The sequence below is a fragment of the Dipodomys merriami genome, unplaced genomic scaffold, assembly GCF_024711535.1.
Source record: "Dipodomys merriami isolate MVZ:Mamm:240054 unplaced genomic scaffold, mDipMer1.0.p SCAF_346, whole genome shotgun sequence".
Classification (NCBI taxonomy): domain Eukaryota; kingdom Metazoa; phylum Chordata; class Mammalia; order Rodentia; family Heteromyidae; genus Dipodomys; species Dipodomys merriami.
The window spans coordinates 1,055,180-1,075,424 of record NW_027205004.1 but is presented as its reverse complement, the minus strand read 5'-3'; the positions used below and the strand labels follow the sequence as shown (position 1 = coordinate 1,075,424).

At 48.7% G+C, this 20,245-nt stretch overlaps 2 protein-coding genes across 4 annotated transcripts in view; one reads left to right on the top strand and one right to left on the bottom strand.

Moving 5' to 3' along the window:
- The window catches only part of LOC138803709 (destrin), a 29,403-nt gene extending 25,187 nt beyond the window's left edge, over positions 1-4,216 (top strand). The window contains exons 3-4 of the mRNA XM_069987781.1: positions 767-843; positions 2,999-4,216. Of these exons, the coding sequence (XP_069843882.1) occupies positions 767-843; positions 2,999-3,108 (187 nt within the window). The 3' untranslated portion in view covers positions 3,109-4,216. The remainder of the gene's footprint in view (positions 1-766; positions 844-2,998) is intronic.
- Positions 4,217-7,653: 3,437 nt separating this feature from the next.
- Positions 7,654-20,245, bottom strand: part of LOC138803708 (ribosome-binding protein 1-like) — a 72,834-nt gene continuing 60,242 nt past the window's right edge. Inside the window, exons 11-24 of one of the 3 annotated variants that reach the window (XM_069987778.1) lie at positions 18,384-18,474; positions 17,483-17,575; positions 15,551-15,643; positions 15,380-15,463; positions 15,148-15,237; positions 14,491-14,583; positions 14,045-14,116; positions 13,029-13,124; positions 12,332-12,415; positions 10,447-10,563; positions 9,710-9,793; positions 9,201-9,299; positions 8,678-8,821; positions 7,654-8,189 (exon numbers count right to left, since the gene is read on the bottom strand). In XM_069987778.1, coding sequence (XP_069843879.1) covers positions 8,154-8,189; positions 8,678-8,821; positions 9,201-9,299; positions 9,710-9,793; positions 10,447-10,563; positions 12,332-12,415; positions 13,029-13,124; positions 14,045-14,116; positions 14,491-14,583; positions 15,148-15,237; positions 15,380-15,463; positions 15,551-15,643; positions 17,483-17,575; positions 18,384-18,474 — 1,276 coding nt within the window. In that variant the 3' untranslated portion in view covers positions 7,654-8,153. The remainder of the gene's footprint in view (positions 8,190-8,677; positions 8,822-9,200; positions 9,300-9,709; positions 9,794-10,446; positions 10,564-12,331; positions 12,416-13,028; positions 13,125-14,044; positions 14,117-14,490; positions 14,584-15,147; positions 15,238-15,379; positions 15,464-15,550; positions 15,644-17,482; positions 17,576-18,383; positions 18,475-20,245) is intronic. The other 2 variants (XM_069987779.1, XM_069987780.1) reach the window with 2 other exon arrangements.

Here is a 20,245-nt window from a genome sequence, read left to right as displayed (position 1 = left end):
CCATACCTACTGTTGGAACAGATGTAAATGAGAAGACTGGAAAGGGTTGAGAGGGGGACTTGTACTTACTTGTAATTCATTCTTTTTTAGGAAATAATTCAGAAGCAAAAATGCCAGAATAACATTTAAAATTTGGGGTGGCAGACATTAGACCTTGTTGGTGTTTTTAAATCTTTTTGTGTGTGTTTGAAACTTTTGTAAATTAGAAACTTTATAAAGTTAGAAAAACCTTATAAAAATGTAATTATTAGCCTGAATTTTAACCACAAGAAAAAAATGATTTAAAAAGAAATTAGAGGGCTGGGAAGTTGGCTCAGTGGTAGAGTGCTTGCCTTGCATGCATGAGGCCCTGAGTTTGATTCCTTAGCACCACATACACAGAAAAAAGCCAGAAGTGGCACTGTGGCCAAGTGGTAGGGCACTAGCCTTGAGCTGAAGAGCTGAGGGACAGCGCCCAGGCCCAGAGTTCAGGCCCCATGACCGACAAAAAGAAAAAAAAGAAATTAGATTATCCAGGGAGGGTACCCAGTGCCAGATCTGTTATGAAGCTGTTAGTGGTTCTACTTTTTACATTGTTCTTGCTTTTGTATTCACTGGGGTCAGCCTGAGTGATTCTGTATATACTACCATCCATAGCATTTACCCTCTGAGAAAGTGGGGACATAATTCTGAGTTTCCTCTTGTTGTTACCTGTCACTGATAGAAAGTGATAAGATGGCAAGTCGTACTTTTAAACCAGTTTTATTTTTGGGATCCTTCCATCTAGGGCACCAGAACTAGCGCCTCTGAAAAGTAAAATGATTTATGCAAGCTCCAAGGATGCCATCAAAAAGAAGTTTCAAGGTATGTGCTAATGTGCTACACATCCAGGTGTTTAGGTAGGGGTAAGCCCCTAGAACTGCACTGAAATTTTTCTTGATTTCTTGTTCTGAGGAAATAGCCCCTGAGCATCTGATGTTACAAAGCCATTGTTAACAGTACTTACTTGTTCAGTATTGACTGTATGACACTTATTTAAGGGTGGGCTTGTTTTATGTATTCATTCATATATTTAGTGCAGGTCCTGAACACAGGACCTGGGTACTGTCCCTGAGCTTTTTTGCTCAAGGCCAGCACTCTTACCACTTGAGTCACAGCTCCACTTCCAGCTTTTTGGTAGGTAAGAGTCACTTGGACTTTCCTGTCTGGGCTGGCTTTGAACCATTATCCTCAGATCTCAGCCTCCTGAGTAGATAGAATTATAGGTGTGAGCCACCGGCACCTGGCTAGCTTTTTATTTTTTAATGACAAGGTCTTGATATGTAGCTCAGGGTGGCTTTGAATTTTCTGTGTTCCTCAGGTTGGCCTTTAATTCTTACTCTTGCTTTGTAACCCAGCACAGACATATGGGTTACACACATATGCTACCATCCTCAGCTAAGACTGGTTTTAAACTAGTCTCTCATGGAGATGTGGAGACCAGTTGTTTTACATTAGTCATACTGTATAATCAATTTTTACTATTGCTTTTGAATGTAGTTAATACGACTGAGTTGTAAAAAGTAAATGTTTATAAGAGGGCAGAATGCTCTTATCTCTAGCCTTACTGTGGAGAATGGTATGACTTTAGGTAATTGATTTGTCTGTATCCAAAGGAAAGTGCATTGACCTTAAGCTGGCCAGTTATTTGCCTGCCAGTCGGTGACTGGGGTCTGGACAACAGGGTCTGGCCTGAGTCCAGCCAGGAGAAAATGGTATGGTGGGAAGAGCATGGGGGTGTGTTCCCAGAGGCCCATGCTGAAAGCTAAGCTTGTGCTAATTGCTGTATGACATTGGCCAGAACCGAATAACCTCCATGAGGCCTTGATTCTTGGTGTTTTCCTGCTGCCTCCCTGCCACAGCTATTTCCAAACAGCTACCTGAGCCAAAGGCTTGTCCAGAGTTGGTTTTTTCTGTGAGTGGTTCTTGTATTCTTGTAGAACAAGTTTTTTTTCTCCTTAGTTTTACTTAGCTAAGAAAACAGAATCCTGCCTTCTTTTCCTTTGTCCCAGTACCCTGCGGCACACAGTTCAGTGCGTCACTGGGTTCTTCATGCTTACGTTGGGCCACTACCAGCAGCCAGTTCACCTGGTGGTTAACTGACATTCTCACACTCCTTAATCATCAACAGAGAGTCCAATGGGTTCCTCATCACTATTAGTATGCATTGCCTTTTTAGTATAGAGGATTGCTGTATATAGACTTGATTTGATTATATTAAATGACAGTCACTTTGTCACCTTTTCCTAATGAAGACACCAGCTTTCTCAAATCAGTCTTAAGTTGCCTCAAAGTTGGCATGCTGTGCTTTCAGCAAAACTTGAGAAATAGTCCTAAACTATTAGAATAATGTAACTATTTAGAACATAGCTGCTCTTAGCAATCCTGGAATGAAGCTTATTGTGTGGGATGCCGATAGAACAGTGGGAATGTGTTAGTTTTCATCATGGTAGGTTTCTCAAGTGTGTTACATTCTTGGAGAGGTGGTGGCTGTCTCAGGAAAGTGCTGCCATAGGCATTCCTACATTTGCCTTATTGAGGTACAGCACATCTTTAGAAGAGTAAGCTCATAAATTATTGTAGCAGTGCATGAAATTTCACAGGCTAAACTGAATGGTTGACTTTTGCTCTAATGACCAGCATTCTAGAAGCCTCCATCATGACCGCTTGCATTCCTGCCCTTTCCCCCTTACATACAAGGGAAGCCAGGGTGCCTATGTTACTGTGAGCTGATTTTGTGTACTATATAAAAATCATACAGAATGTAAACCTGTTGGTTTTTTTCTGGTTTCTTGAAATCAACAAGTCATCTATTTTGATGCATGTGGTTACAGATTACTTCTTCTCATTACTATGTGGGATTTCATGGTATGTAAACACCAGTTAATCCATATTGGAGGTGACCTTTAAAAGCACTGGTATCTTAAATAACTGAGTTGTTTGCCCTAATTCTAAATAGGACTATTGTTTTTCTCTCTAGGTATAAAGCATGAATGTCAAGCAAATGGGCCGGAAGACCTCAACCGGGCTTGTATTGCTGAAAAGCTAGGCGGGTCCTTAATTGTAGCTTTTGAAGGGTGCCCTGTGTAGATCATCATTCAGTGCCACAAATTGAAAGCTTCCATGTTTAATATTATCCTCTTGCTATATAAGTAAAGCAAATTTTATTTAGGCCAGGGTCTTACTGAGGGGGAGCTGTCTTGTCATCTTCTAGAGTAACATAAATATAAACATGTCCAAATATAGCCCTAAATAAATCTAGAGTCTAAAGTTTTATCAGTGTGAACTTAAATTCTTAACTGGCCAAATGCCTGTTTTGATGAGTTAACCTATAAGGATGCTTATTATGCTCAGGATTTTTAATAATGCAGTTCACAAAACAGCACAAGGCCATGTGAAGAACATTTTTACATCCTTGTTAACCAATGCAGTTACTTTTACTTGGAGAATTGGTTATAATTTTGGCTCAAATTATTCTTAATTCTCTATTCTTTATTGACCTGAACAGCATATTTGGATATAATTTTCTTCATAATGTGTAACAACACTAATATACTAACAGCAGTAAGACTTAAGTCAAGCAGTCTTTTAGTTCTACCAAATGTGTAAGGAAGTCCACCTCAGAATTGTGTCTACTTATAATTCACGCTAATGTTACAAAGCACAACTCCAAGCCAAGGTGGGAGTGCAAGAGGCAGCATGGCACCTGCAGTTAGCAGCCTCACTAGCTGGGAGACCATTTGTGAGTGACCTTGCAGCTTAGAAATCATGGTATGTCCTCAGAAGAATGTGCAATGCCTTGTAACAACTAATTATGATGCAAATAGGGCTCCACTGTAATCTGCTTTGTCAATGAAAATGATAAACAGTATATTGGTAAGCCAGGACACTTGCAAAATCTTTCATTGTGTCTCCTTCAGAGCTGTGCCGAACCTGGTGCAGTAAGAGTGGAAGAATGCTGTTGGTTTCCTCTGGGGCTTGGGAGACCATAATTTCCTAGAGCAATCTGTCAACTGTGCAGGTGGGGAACAGGTATGGAGGATGACACTCACAAGGGACCACTGCCCCAATGACACTTGGAAGTGATTGTCTTTAACATCACAGGCATGACACACCGAACAATGTAGAGATGCACAAACAGTTGAACTTAGAAGTAGCAATATAGGCTTTATGTAATAAAGGAAGCATTTTTAACTTATTCTTGTGTAATTATTCATGTGTGCATTGGGAATGAAGGATTTGGCTTTCTATATGGTATTTCTGACAGTTAAGGTTAACAGCTCCTGCTCCTCTGCATGAATGAAAATGCAAGGCCCCCTTATTCCAAATGTGTATCCAGATGTGAGCCTTAGGGAAGCAAAACATGGAGCATTGTGCTTTCCTGTCTTTCGGAGTTGCCCAGAATGGTGCTTCGCATCCTGGATTTTTTTTCTTTTTATTATTATCTTTAAGTAGTTTTACAAAGAAGTTGCCATTTAACAAAGCACTCTATGAATACACTATGTTGCTTAATGTCACCCCTTTGAACAGTCTCACCTGTCCTTCCCCTATACCTCCTGCCCTCACTCTTCTTAATTTTGTAGGATATACATTTGATTCTTGATTACATTTTCCTATTCTTCATTTCCCCCACTCCACCCCTTTCAAGAACCCACTTCATGGTGTTTTATTTTGCTAAACTTTGCCTAATTACACTATTTGAGATTTCCCTTGAATCTATGGTGTCATTAATGTATTTGTGTGGATTATTTTTCTCTGCAAAGCACTGCTTTCAGTGACTATAGGTAATAGTACACCAAGGAAGTGTCACCACCCAAGGCTGCCTTGTCAAGAACAAGCCCTGTCAGTGGAGCCCTGCAGCTGTGCTGCAGCTTACGGATGTGGCCCACATCCATCACCACCACTGCTTCAGAAGTCCAGGCTTGTGAGGGAGGGGAAGGGTACGGGGGAGGGGGAAAGGGAGATGAGAAGGGTGGGGTTCTGTGGGAAAGGTTTCAAGCAGTTGCCCATGTCTGTTAACACACAGCCTTACATTCTTATTCTAGAAATGGGGAAGGCATTAATGGTTACTTATGTATCTGGAACCTGTTTGATTTCGGGCTTTGGGGGAAGTCTTAGGTAGCTGAGGTCCGAGCCAGGAGTTGTACTGACAGCACTCCTATTCAGGTGGGTCTGGTGTGATGAGTTCTCACAGGTTAGGAGCTAACTGCAAGTATACTGTGCTTCTAGAAAACACATTTACATCTTAAAAGGTTTAACACATAAATGTATGAATGGTAATTTGCTTATGGTTCTGAGAAACAATCAGAACTTGACTGTGAGGTGTACTTGACAATGCAAATCTCTGAGAATACAATGGACACAGTGACTTGGGTTACAGTTACAGGCTAGCTAGTTAGTGGTATCCTGGCTACAGAATGACTGCCTTGGTCTGGACACTTCATTGTTGACAGGTTTGTTGTTCTGTGAATCATTGGATACAAGTTCATTTCTGAAATTTGCAGATTCTAGAACTGGGTTCCAGCCAGGCTGTAGGTAGAAGGGACATTAGTTGCATTATGTGTATATAAGGAAGTAAGAGTATGAATATGGAAGGTGGTGCATGAGGGCAAGCTTACTCAAGCTGAGCAGCTCTTTGTCTGGCTAAGGCTCTTCCTCTGGGGGAGCTGGACTAACTGAAGCAAAGGCCTGGCTCCCTTAGCTGTCATGGGAAATGCTGCTGGGCTTCAAGAGCTTAAAGTGCAGAAGGCAGTTCCCTCTAAGTGGTTCTTTACTAGGGCAGCCCTCCAGGGCCCCATGGTGGGCATTGTACTTGTCTTCGTCTTGTCTCCTCCCCCACAGGTGGACACAGCTCCCACTGGTGGTCTGAGGAGCAAGTAGGGCTGATACCATGTGTGAACAGAAAAAGCCAGCAGCTTGGTAACCCCAGCATCCTGTGCCTTTTTTCTCCTTTCCTCAAAATGAACACCTCTATGCTATGTATCTACCCAGATGGGAGCTTTTAGTGTGCAGTCTGGTGGGTGGGGACAGGCTTATTGTAAATATAGGCTCCTGGCTCATAGTGATGACTTAGCTTTTTTGGTCATGGCTGGAGCTCCACCACTTGAGCCACACCTCCAATCATGGTAGCAGTTCATGAATCCTGGGTCAGGGGACAGGCCTGGCCCCCACTCACCAGGCTCAAACCATCCATATGGATGGCCACCTGTATGGAAATTCTGCTTCTCCCATGGCCCTTTTCATCCTGTCCTCCTGTTCTGTTTGCAAGGCAAACAGATTATACTGAGGTGCCACATTTTCTTAGGGCTCATCAATTTAGATCTGGATCTCCAGAAAGCAAGCCCTTTCTCCAGGCTTGACTCACCCAGGCTACGCACACATGGTACAGTGTGCCATACTCTAGTGATGAGATGGCACCTGGCCCGGTAGCTTATGAGGTGAGGTGCCTTCCTTTCCACAGGGGCCAGTTCACCTCACATGGAGAACCAGGGGCTCCCAAAAGCCAAGTAGAGCTGGGCACAGGCTTTTATCAGGTGATCCTTACTCTAGCCAGAAACCAGCATCGGCCTCAAGACCTGGGCACCCTCTCCACAGCCTCCCAGAGTTAGAAGAGGTATGATACCTTCACACTACTCAAAATCCCCAGGTGGCTCCTCCTACCTTTCCCAGTACAGCCTCATGGCCTTTAGTCTTTTTCAGCCTCTCCTTCCCCTCACTTGCACCAGTCCCCAGGTGGTACTTTCCTTGTGAACCCCAGCTTAAACGTGACTTTTTCCAGGACACTAACTCAGGGTAGTATAGGGCCTAAGGTTTGGCTCTGGTCTCACTGGACAGCATTCCTGCTCTGGCAGATGCTGTGTGTATAGATAGGGGGCTGCTAAAAAATGAAGGCCAAGAGCACACAAGCACAATGACCTTTCCCAAGTCAGCCACCTTAGAATGAGTCATGGTCCCAACTAAGAAGGCCCCAGAGCAGTGGTACACTCCACTCTGTATCGCCCTCACCTCATACTGCTGTCTTGTAGGAACTGCCATCCAAGAGCTCAGCTGTGCCCCCGCCTAATCCAGCTAATCAGGAGGCTTGGCAGGGATAAATAGTACTGGTACTTAGTGGAGACAGCCCCTTGACAAGACTGGTTGATAGATTCACCATCCCTTCCCAGCATGCCCCTTGGCCAGTGTCACGGGCCATAGGGCATTTATAGGTCTGAGGATCACAGGAACCTAAGTTGGCTTCTACTGCAAAGGACAAGCTGTGAGCTGCTGTCCTCTTCTGAGGCATGATGTCTACCCACATCCCAGGCCACGCCTTTGGTCCACCATTTAGAACTCACTTCACCTGACAGCTCAGGCCATCCTCTACTTAGGGAAACCTTAGGCCCTCAGGAGCACATCACCATTCGATGTCGCAGGCCCTCCCTTACCTACCCGGTAGGCACTGGAGCCTGAGGGGGTTAAGAGTCACTGGGGTGGGGGAGGGGATTACTCCCATTCTACACAGTGGCTGGTCCTGACTTCAGAGAAGCCAAGACCCACGCTTGGGCTCTGCCACTGAGGCCAGGCCCTTGTGTTCTGTTCTCATCCTGGACCCAATAGGCAGACTGGGGAGTGCCAGCAGAATACACAAGACAAGAGTGCCGGGCAACAAGTTGGTTTTAATGGCATTAACATCCAGGTCACATCAGTTCTTGGCAACTCCAGGGGTGAGGGACTGTTGCCTTGCTGATAAGGGCTCTAGCCTTCCAGTCTGCTCTGCAGCCTCTGAGAACTCACCACCCAGTCTGGCCACTTCCTGGCCCCCCACCCCACTGTGAAATACATGGCAATTGCACTGATTGACATAGCTCCCCCCTTACTGTCCCGGCCTCCCAGAACACCCTGGCCTGGCAGAGTTGATGAGGCTTTGGCGTCCGCTCGAGGTGGTCCAGGGCTGCTCCCAGGAATAGTGTTTATCAAGTGTGACAAGTTTTTTACAGACTGGAGGGTCTGGAATATTTTTTTTCTGTTCTAAGAGACTCTCGTCTCTAATGGCTTCTCAGGGCTACTGGAACTTGGGCCTGGATGACGCTGTATTGGTTGTTCTATTTGTAAGGAATGTGTAAGGCATTTTGGTAAGTTGAAGTTTCCACAGAGACTCAGACAGAGGTGCCTTCCTTTGAGCTGCCATCCTCCTGCAAACAAAAACAGACACTTGAGGGGAAGGACTGGCAAGGAGCCCAGGCACAGCCACTCACCCTATACCAGGTCCAGGCTCTTGAGAGAAAGCAAACCCAGGCTGGCTGTATCAATCCACAGCTGTGTCTGGACTTAGGGACAGAGGATGGAATGGGAGAGACCCAAGAATACAGGAGTGTGAGTGGGCATGTCTGGTCCTGCAGGAAGGGGGCTGGCTTGAGGAGGGGTCCTTGCAGAATGAGGACTAAGCTGGCCATGACCTCTTGCTGAGGAACTGTGTTTCCCTGGGTGCAGGAGCCTGTGTACTAATGCCCATGTTACCATATTAGTCTCCATCTCCATCATCACTCCCTCTCTTGGCCTACTTCCCAAAGCCCCTAAGCACCACCTCCAGTCCCTACTAGCAGCTGACTTCTGCCCACCCTGCAGAGCACAGGGCCCACCTCCATGAGCCAAACCCAGGCAGTACAACATTCAGACTCACTGTCTTATCCAACTGTTCCTGCAGCTTCTTCACTGTGTCCTTCTCTTTTGACAATTGCTCCTGGGTTGTCTTCAGAAGCTCCTGCAGTTTGGTGGCGGCCCGTCCTAGGTCACTGGTTAACTTCTTCTCTTTTTCTAGTCTCTCCTGAGAGTTAAAGGTTGAAAGGGATCAGCAGGTAGCCCCCTCCCCCTGTGCAAATGGGGCCCCCACACCCAGGCATCTTTCTTCCAGAAGAGGTCTTCTGCTCTCTGACGCATTGTCAGCTGGGAGGAGCAGAGAACTTCATGGGCTGACTACCTGTGCCCTGTTGTCTACCGGTGCTGCCAAGACAACTCTCTGGCTTAGCCCAACCAAAACAATCTGCTCTGTGCTGAGCAGCAATTGCCATGTGACAACTCATTCCCTTTGGCTGCCAATGAGGAAAGTCAGTGCCTGGGCTAGGAATGGGTTTCCACTAACTGCCCCACATCCAAGGCTAAGAGTGACCACAGTCTTGAGGAGGTGCCCCAGGCTCATCCTCTACCTTCAGTTGTGTGACCTCTTCTGTTCCTGAAGACTCCAGGGGGCCAGCAGCTCGGAGCTTCTCCAATTCTTCTTGTAATCGACACGCTGTGGCCTGAGCCTTATCAGAGGGGAGGGTCTGGATGAGACACCCTACAAGTGGACCAGCTGTCCAGCCCAGTTGAGGCCTGCCTAGGCACTGGGGAACCACCCCAAGTCTAATGGGCAACAGCCCAAGCCAGCTAGACCCTACACGGACAAGGAGTCCTGCAGGAGCCTGACCGCAGCAGGCTGACTTACCCATGAGGTGCCTGCTGCTAGTTGTCTCCACCCTATGCCCACCTGCCCAGGACCCTACTACCGCTCCTAGTCCCAGTATGATGGAAGCCGGTCATTGGTTAGCTTCTAGCCACTCCTGGAGGTTAACAACAGGATTAGAGCAAGTGTCTGGTGGGGGCAGATATGACCCACTAACTCCATGGAGACTGAGCTTGAAAGGTGATGGGCTGAGGCCGATGGGCAGAGCCTGACCTCCTCAAACTCGGCTGTGAGCTGCTGCCTCCGCGTCTGCTCGTTCTCCAAGATGGCTTCTGTATGTTCCAGCTGTGTGTTCAGCTGTGTGGAGACACAATAAACAACTTGAGAATCTAGTACTCTCTTGGGTCCTTAGGGACCTGGAGCAGATTGAAACAACTGGCCCCACCTTCTAGCTACTTTCCAGGGTTCCCTCTTCCCCCATCACCCCAATGAGTTGTTCCCAATACTCTTCCTTTGGAAAGACAGTGCTCCAGCCCTACTAGAGAAGCTGGTAGGTTGGAAAGATGCCAAGGGGACCTTCGTGACCCTGGAAGCTTCTAACAAGACCCTAGGACAAGAAAGATGCTTCAGAGCATGAGGCTGTCCCAGGTACCCCTGCATTCTGGCGGTAGCTTTTGGCAGCTGTTCCTTGCTCTAAACTCTGTAGAGCAGATGTCTTGCTAATAAATGTCCCAGCAAGGATTTTAACAGGAGTAGAGTTCTATGGCTGCAGACACAACCAAAGGCTGCTCCCTCAGCTCAGCAGGCACAGACTTCAAACTGCAGCCACCCTCATTCTGTAAGAACCAGCACCTCCCACTCCCCCACTGCCTCTGCTTGGTCACCTGCCCTTCGCACTGCATCTTTCTCAGCCCTTAGTAGGCCACGCAGGTGGACAGAGTAGCAGTAGGGCCAGAAGAGCCACACAGCTCCACCTGGGGCAGTTAGTAAAAGCCTAAGTACCAGCTCACCACCCTAACCTTCATAGGGTCCTGCTCGGCTGGGGGAACTTCTGAGGGGATAGCCGGGGACCCAGCCACGCCACCATCCTCTACGTGGCTCTTCATCTCACTCAACTGCTGCCTGACCTGAAACAGGGAGGGGCAGGTTTGTGCAAATACAAATGCAGATGTAGGAGCCTCGTACATACATCCCCACCCACCTCAGAACTACAGCTGCTCTCCATTACCAAGGCCCCTACAGGTGACCTACACCCAAGTCCTCATCCCTGCATAGGGTGGCAGAGATAAGGGCCAAAATCTGAGCCAAACATCAAGCCTCTGGCCAGCCAGACCGATGTGCTTAAAGTGAAGTAGCAGGAGGATTCCTGAAAGTAAAGGGATCCCACCTAGGGGCAGAGATGCTGCTGCCTGAACCCTGAATTATCCTTCAAGTATGTGGTCTCTCAAAAGCACTCTAGGGTCTAGAAAAAAAATAAAGACAGCTTTTTGCCTAATATAGTCCCCTTCCTCAGTTCTACTGCGGGGGCAAGTGACTACTGAAGTGGCCCAGAGGTTCCCAGATCCCATTTGATGGGCAGCAAGGCCATCGTGGGAGCTTTGGAAAAGTTCTAAGGCACAAATACTCCATGGGACATAGTATCAGGTTCCATTCAAGAGGCAGGGTGCTCGGGGCCACCCTAACAGCTCCCAAAAGTCCAACAGCATGAACCTGTGGGAGATTTGCTCTGCATGCACTCCCACCTAAAGTGCACCCTCTTCCTGGCCTATCCTCCGGATCTGGCACAGCCAAGGGCTGAAAGAAGTAGCCTGAAATCCAGGCTAAAAACCCACCTCTGGCATGGGATCCAGGATGCTGGGAATATGCTAGCCCATCAAACCAGACAGGTCTCTTAAAAGTCAATACATTGTAACTCAAAGCCTTCTAATTTCTAAATATTGACAATCACCTCAAAGTTATTTTTTGTTGTTTTGCTAATCCGGGGCTTGAACTCAGGGTTTGGGTGCTGTACCTGATCTTTTGTGCTCAAGGCTCTCTACCACTTAAGCCACACAGCTCCACTTCTAGCTTTTTGCAGTTAATTGGAGATAAAAGTATTAAGACTTTCCTGCCCTAGCTGGCTTCAAACTGCAGTCCTCAGATCTCAGCCTTCTGAGTAGTTAAGACTGCAGGCATGAGCCACTAGCACCCAGCAACCTCGACATTCTAAAAAGACTGTGCAAATCAGAGAGAACACTGCAGTGGCTGGGCAGACTGCTGCATGCAGTCCTGCTCCAACAGGTCTATGAATAAGGAGGGGCTGAACTGGCCAAGCAGCTAGGGCGTGGGCTCAGACACTTGGCCGAAAACCAAGGAAGCCAAACAGGACTCAGGCCATCTGCACAGCAGGGTTCTTCCTATCAGTGAATAGGGCTTCATCTCTGCACCCAGTGCCTGACATTAGGCTACTGTGGCACAGGCCCACAAGCCTGTGGTAGGGATCTGAGCTAAGGAGAACCCACAGAAAGCAAGGACTTGCCAAGAGCCACAGGGTAATAGGTGGCCAGGCTAAGAAGGACCCCTAGGCTATCTGGTGCCAGGAGTCACACCACATTCCCAATGCTCATAGGAGATGAGATGGCTTCACGAGGTATGCCTACCCCCACAGCTCTTCCCACTGCTTGGTGCAAGAGACCAGGCTGCCAGAAGAGGGAAATAGAGATGGAGCATTCTGGTACTGCAGCCACAGACCAGCTCAGAACTTGGGGTAAACATGCAAGAGGCCCCATGGAGTCAGTCAGTCACAGACTACTGGCGACAGTGGAATCTTTGAGTGGATATCCAAACAACCAGCAACTTCATCTCACACACAGCCCCACATCACACTCCCCTGCCAGGGACACCAAGTCTACCTACCAGGGCAAGCTCGCTGCTTTGTTTCTGGGCTTCACTCTTGGCTGCTTCCAACTGAGATTGAGATTCTAATAAAAGTTGCCTCAACTTGGGTGCAAAAGGAGAGAAGAAAATACCAGTTCCAGTGAGTTTGCAACTAAACATAAGCTTCAACGTGTTCATTCACCTCCAATGCTGACAATTACACGAGCAGGCAGAGGTTCCTCTAGCAAGCATTTCCCCAGTGAAGACGATGTGCATCCATGTCAAACCTTCCTACATACTGTACGTTATTTCTCACTAGCAAAAGGCCAGAAATTCGAGATTAAGGCAGGAAGAACTGGATTTATGCTTTCTGCTTCTGAATGGTTAGAAGACAGGAACAGATTTAAATCCGTTTCCTCCCAGAAATGGGATCTGCAAGCCAGGCAGCGTCCCTTGCTGAAGGGGCAACCTAGAATGTAGAATGCTGCCCCGGGCAGGCCAGGCTCACCAGTACTGCTCCTGCCTACTCATGGAGTTGCCCTTTTGAAACCTGCTGAGACAGGTCAGTGCAGTGAAGTGTCTGCAGGACTCTAAGTAAAAAGCCTGAAAACAGACCTCACCGCTCACACTGACAAGAGTCAGTGTCCTTTAAAGAGCTACTTTGGGGAAAATCCAGCTCTGCTGGTCAGGGGCTATATGGGGCAAAGACAAGAGTTCCTGAGGTAGGTGGACTTACCCCTGCCACTTCCTTGGCATAGTTCTGGCACTCAGCGCTAGCAGCTGCCATGTGCTTCTCCAGCTCTGCCTCCAGTAGTGAGGTATGCTCCCGCACCTGAATAATGAAAAATCATGCGTGTGTGTGTACACACACACACACACACACACACACACACACACACACACACACACACACACACACACACACACACACACACACACACACACACACACACGTAGAGGGTCATTAACAACAGGGAGTACAGTGACAAGAGTCAAGACTGGCTGGCCCAGGATTAGCGAGCTAGGGCTCTGGAGCACTCAGCTACTGAATAACCCAAGGCCAATAACTAACAAATCCCTGACAAGAGATCCCCTTACTGAAGATGGCACCCAAACTCTGGTACTGCTGGGTCCTGCTATGTCCTCAAACCTGAGGAGTTGCAAAAACAGGTACCAGAGATACTCTCTGAAAAGCTGGGGCACACTGTAGTGTCTGGAAGAGAAGCAGTTCCCCTCAAACACAGCCTGATTCTGAAGAGGGATAGGCAATTCTGCATAGGCTCATGCTGTCTCAGGCCACTGACGTAGCAAATGCTACATTCAAGGAAAACAGGACAAGATCTTTGCTCAGGAGAAAACAGCTTCTCTTCAGACATGGTCCATAAGGGGAAAAAATGACTCAAGTAGTCAGAGTAAGGTTACTTTTTTTGGGGGGGCGAGGGGAAGGACAGGGGGTCAGTGTGGGGCTTGAACTCGGGGCCTGGGCACTGTCCTTCAGCTTCTTTGTGCTCAAGGCTAGTACTCTACCACTTGACCCACAGCGCCACATCCTGTTTAGTTGGAGATAAGGTTATCACTGGGAATCACTGGGACTTTTTTGCTTGGGCTGGCTTTGAACCGCGATCCTCAGATCTCTGCCTCCTGAGTAGCAGCTAGGATTACAGGCGTGAGCCACCAGCGCCCCCATGTAATGTTACTTTCAAAGAGGCTCACAGACAAGAGAAAGCAGCTTTCAGCACAACCCCCACATACCTGATCTGAGTTTTCAAGTTCTCCTTTTAGCTTCTCTACAGTGTCTTCGAGATGTTTCACTGTGACCCGTGACTACCAAGCAAGGGAAAGGCCTTGTCAGACATGTGGATCTGGGGGAATCATCTTGGGATGATTCAAGCAGCTGTGCATACCCAACCCCTCCAGGCAGAGCCAGGCACCTTGGCAGCCTCTTCCAATGGAGATGGGAGGAGGAGTCTCTAGTGATCAGTGAGCTATCATGGTACTAATGTGACTTATAGGACATCCCCCCACAAAACACCAATCATGGTACCCAAGATTCTTAGGTGACAGATGATCTGTCCATCAACCTCCTGGACTTTGTAGAATTTGGAGCCAACTGTGTACTTATAGCACAGTCCGTTTGGCTTCTGTGTCCCACAGCAATGCCTCTGCCAGCCCTGGGGAAGTATGCACAACTGTCATACCTTCTGGAGTTCTTCCTCTGCAGCGCCTACTTTGGCTTTCCACACCTGTTCCTCTTCCTCAACACTCTTCTGCAGGTCTTTGAGCATGCCCTCCTAGGAGTTAGAGAAGCATTGAGATGGTCCTTCTCTTTCCTCAGAAGCTCCACAATCACACACTGCATCTTCCCCATAGCTCCTCGTGGCGACCTGCTGGCACCTCCCTGCTCTGAGAATCTGGCCACTGTTCAAGTGCTAGATGTAGAGCCATGCCGGGAAAGGAGTGTGACCCACATGAGGCCATTAGGACTTCCATCACTATACGACTTTTACATAAAAGCTGACCCCAAGGCAAGCCTGATTCGTTGCTGCCTGTCACATCATTCCTTGTCATATATAACCAGGCTCTCCCCAGTGTAAGACACCAGGATAAACTGTCAACTTAGCCTTCTCTTCAGCTCAGAAATAATGAAGATCAGAGAGGCTTATCCATCCCCTTACCATCCAACTAAAGAAATGGGGGCCCAGTCAGGGGACGTAATCTGCCTCAAACTACCCAGAGTTAGCAAGCTTTGGTGAGATTCCTCACTATCTCCTGCCTTATCTCCTACAGCTCTCCCTCATGGCAGCCCCTGGGGAAGCCCAGCCAGTGTTCACAAATGCCCATCTCTGACTGCTGACCGTCTCTGCCAGGATGGTTCGGTACTGGTCACACTCAGCTTGCAGGGTGCTCTGGGTCTCCTCAGCTTCCCTCAACTTGGAGGCCAGGTCCTGAGGGCAGAGAAGGACACGTCTGGTTAGTCTTTCCTCAGCTACCTGCTGAAACAACTGTGGGTACCCTCACTCCTAGGAAAAGGAGAGCTTGGTGCAGGGCCCACCCTGCTCGAGGCCCCTGCCCAGCAGCCTCATGTACCGAGGAGGGTTCTGTGGCAGCCAACGGCTTCTTCAGCAGCTCGGAGCCCTTCTCCTTGAGTTCCTGCAGCCACTCGCTGTAATTCTGTAAGGAACATACACGGTGATCACAATGGGGCTTGAGTTGTTCCGGCGGGGCCTTGGAGTCCTGGGGAGCCGCCCTGCCTCCTACCTGGTGTGCTGAGATGGAGAGCTCTGGGAGCAGAGCCAGCAAGGCCTCCCTAGTCTGGGTCTCAGTCAGATGTAGCTGCTTTTCTGATTCCTCCTATAGGGGTGAAGAAGAGGAAGAGGGTGGCATTTACCTTTATCCCAGGAAGGACTCTTCACGGGAAGGACAAGAACCAAAGCAGAAGCCAGTCTGGTGGGGTAGGGCTATGTAGGGCTGGTCTTAGTCCTGGGTGGTAGGTGCAAGTTGCCTTATACCTCCCGTCAACAACTGGGGCTCTAGCAGCTCTCACTTTCCCAGCTCTTTCTGTCTGTCCAAGCCAGCTGACAGGGCCACACATGTAGGGGCCAAGCAGGTGGGTGGAGCTAGAGCAAGCAGCTGGGCAGAAGAGGCTTTCACTATTTTGAAAGCAGAGAGGCAGAGCACCCCACCCCACACCCCCAGCACCCACTCTGGTTACAGCCACTGCCAAATGGGAATAGCAGCTGGGAAGGCTCATCTCCAGCGGCCCTGGAGGGAGAGAGGATCAAATTTCCACTTGGCAGAGGAAGAAAACGGACTCAGACAACACAGGGGAAGTTGTTTGGGGTCATGCCTCTCCAAAGCTTGACTATTCCCTATGTCCTGCCAGGCCTAACTTCCTGTACTGCTCCTCCTTGAAGAGAACAACCCAGTGTCCTCCACCAAAAGTATGACAAAAGAAAAGCAGTCAAGAAGGCCAAAGGAGCCGTTAGGCAAAGCAGAGGACCACAGAGCGCCCTGCCCACTCCACCTTGTGAGATGGCTGAAGGAGACTTCTGCCTAGAACGAAGTTTCATCTAATAAGCTGCCACCAGCAGATAGAAGCCACTGTCAGCCAGGCCTCACCCAGGGCACAGCCTGGGACCTTAGGGTGGCATCAGGAACTGGAATAGAGCTATTGGGAGTGTGGCACTACTGAACAATAGCTGGAACATTCTATGTGGAGTATGTCTGAAATGGACCTGCCCTGACCACAGGACCCCTGGCTTGGACTCATACCTAAGAAGCAGCGCCTCCCCCAGTGACCCACAGAGCATGTCAGGGCTTCTGAGTGTGCGGAGGACCTGTGACTTCTGACTCTGATGCCACTCAGGCCTTCTAGTCATGGGAGTCAAAGGCCCTTGGATGACAAATCGTAGAGATCTAATTAAATCCAGCCCTAACACACAGTGGAAGGCTAGCCTTTCTTCTTGCCTTATCTCCAGCTCTTCATAGGATATTCTCATGAGGCAAGAGGATCACTGGGCCACTGCAAAGCTCACCACATCAGGACAGAAATTCCTTCCACTAAATAAGGCTGGGAGGGAATGACCTTTCACAATGGAGCGAAACGAGTGGTAAGGGGCAAAGGTGCTAGCTGCTGACCATGTCTCCTGGTCAGCACTTGCACAGTGGCGCCCAACTTCCCAGAAGCCTAGAATGCCACATGAGACTCATAAACACTTCAGTCCCCAAATGCTCACTGGTGAAGATGCCCTGCTCTCTGAGCTGTACTGTAAACATCACTTGCAGAACCCCTACTGAGCAATGATTTCAGAGGGCCCAAAGGGGAAACATGATCATTCAAATGACCTCAAGACTAAAACAACACAAAACTGATCCCGGGCTCACCATGCTCCCGGAAGGCTGGCCTTTCAGCCTCCAAAGCGGAGGCTGCACTCATTTCCTCTCCTGTGACACAGGGGCAGCTGAGAAAACCCGGGCACATACTTCTCGCCTCCATTTCATGGAAAAATGAAAGAAAAGAAGGAAAGCAGGAGAGAAAAGAAAGGAGAAAACAGGCACCAGGGAACACTATGCTGAGCCCTGAGCATTTCCATGTGGATTTATGAGATGATCTGAGGCCAGGGCTGTCTTTTCTGCAGCCACGCAGGTGCTACTAATTGGTGCCAGTCTGAGGCTGGCCAGGGCTCTAACCTTGGCTTGGGTCAGAGAGCGTAGTTTCTCCTCACAGGCCCTCTCAGATGAGGCCAGGGCCTCCATTGCCTTCCAGTTCTTCTCTCGCAGGTCCTGGGTGGGGAGAAAAGGGAAATATCAATGGCCCATATGGATCCAATTGCAGACAGGGCCCCTATACACTCCTCAGCTGCTATCAACAAGTGTGGGACCCAGAACCTCCCTGACACCACTCTGGTCAGCGACAAAAATGTCTTTTCCTTGACCTGCATACATGTGGCCTCTCCTGGGCAGCACTCAACACAAAGGTGAAGAGCTATAGCCTGATGTGGGACTGGCCAAAGCACAAGAGGAAAGAGAGAACACCTTTTCAGGCTCTATCCTCAGAGAAAAATGGGTCCTGCAGCTGAACAGCAGGCTCTGGCCCTGGAATGCTCCCAGGGAAGTTTCTGCCTCTACAGGGCAGCAGCCAGCAAGCCCTGGCTGTGTCACAGGGCAGGTGACGAGGATGGACCAAGGCCAATCCAGCCTCCACAGAGAGGGACAGTGTGTCACCTGTCCAGTTCCTCCAGGCCCTTCTCCGGCATGAGCCTATACTCACATGCTTAGAGTAACCACATGTCACAAGCCAGGCCAACTGGCACACGGTGTCCCCCGGGAATGGTACCATGCTTGGAGGCATGATGTAAGCTGCCCCAAGGACAATGTGCACTGGAGCCACTAGTGGTCTGCAGGAGAGGGAAGAGGCTGGAGGAGGGAGGGGAGCCCATAGCAAACAAGGCAGGAAGGGAAGAGTATGGCAAACAAGGCCCTCTTTTTATCTGATAATCTGGGGCAGGGTCCTTGTCCTCAAGATCTTCCCTAACAGCCTCACTCTGTTCCTACCCTATTCTTCCCACCCCAGCTCAGCGGTATCACTCACATTGTTCTTCCCTTTCTGCTGCTCCATGGCCTCCTTGAGTTCTGCAGCCTCCTTCTCCAGACACAATACCTGGGACTCCAGCTCCTTGAGTCTGGGGGATATAGTAAGGTCATAGCCTTGGCTCTATTTCCAAAAGGACTCCTTCATCTGCCCAGGGCACCAAGCCCTGCCTGAGACTTCACACTGCAAGGAGTGCCCCATTCCCCACAGCTGCATCTGTCCCCGGCTCTGCTTCCTAGGAAGATACCCCAACTGAAGACTCCTGCTGCCATCTCACTCACTGGGACTCTGGGCACCACTGCTCTTGGGTGTTTGCAAGAGGCCACTAACTTCTAATTCTGAAACCCAAAGGCTTCTCTCCTGGGATCTGAGGACTTAGCCGAGAGAACCCCCTGCCATTGAGAGATTAGTGAAGTGTTAGTCCTATGTGGACTAACCCACTGGGCTTTGTCTACCCTCACCATCGAGCAGTGAGTGGTTGATGCTGCTACGAAAACTGGAACATTTCCAATGGACACTTTAACATGCCCCCTTCTGCATTCAGATTTAGAAGACAGACAGGGAAGTCCGAAGATGTATGAAACCTAAAACCCAGAAGTAGCCAATGTTGGCTTGAATAAGCAATCCCAAGAGTCACCCAGATTCAGGAAGAAGACCCATGAGGGGGAGCTGCCACTAGCCGGGTAAAGGAAGGCTCTGCTACTACTGCCAGCCAGATGGGGACCTGATGTACTTGTTTCTCCTGGGAAGCCATGGTCAAAGCCTTTTTGAAAACCACCTTTCTATTGCACACTAATTGACCATAATGTCAGGCCTAGCAATCAAGGTGGCCATCCTTACCATCTTGATGATGGACTCCAGCACGTGTGTGTCTATGCGCACACAGGCACACACACACACGTACACACGTGAACTCAGGGCCTGGGTGCTATCCTTGAGCTTTTTTGCTCAATGTACCATTTGAACTCCAAGTTCACTTCCCATTTTTTGGTGGCTAACTGGAGATAAGCATCTCACAGACCTTCCTCCTCAGTCTGGTTTTGAACTGAGATCCTCAGATCTCAGTCTACTGGGTAGTTAGGATACAGGAGTGAGCCACCAGCACTCTTGAGCAAGCTTCATATGTTTATCCTGAATTCAGTGGCCCTCATTGAAAACCCTAGCCAACTGCTTGAACATTGATTGGTTTCAGGACCTCAGGTACCTTCACCCTACCTTTAAAGCTCTACGGGAAGAACCCCTAAGATCTCCCTCAAATCAAGAGCCTCCTCCAGCAAGCCACCTCCAGAGTGTACAACCCCAGAGTGTCTCCAGAATAAGACCTGAAGGAGTCTATGTGGCAAGAACACACTGATAATAGTCCACACCCCACACCAGGAGTCACTCCCAAGTTACAGAACTGACCTCAATCATCCATTCCTCTCTATCCGAACAGGGTGGTCTAGCCTAGACAACTTACAGATAAACAGAAAAGGATATAAGCCAGTTCCTGCCAGATATTTTTGCATGATACAAAAAATTAAAATCAATCCTATTTGCTATGTAAATTATTATGCTAGTAATCTGCTGTGTGGTGCAAGAATCTAATCTTTGCTCTTTAATGCAGGGTCTTATGTGGCTCAGAACTTTTGTTGGCCTCTCAAGGGTGGAATCAACAGGTATGCACCACCACGCCCAGTTTCAAAGTCTAATCTTAAAATGCAAGAGAAAAATAAAAATAAGCAAATGAATTCAGCCTCTCTTCCCTCATAAATATGAACATCCATGCCTTCTGGGAAAGGAGGAGAGTTCTAGTTTCCTCCTCTGGTCTCCAAACAACAGATCCCAATGGGTGCCAGGGAACACTAGCTGTGGTCTGAGGA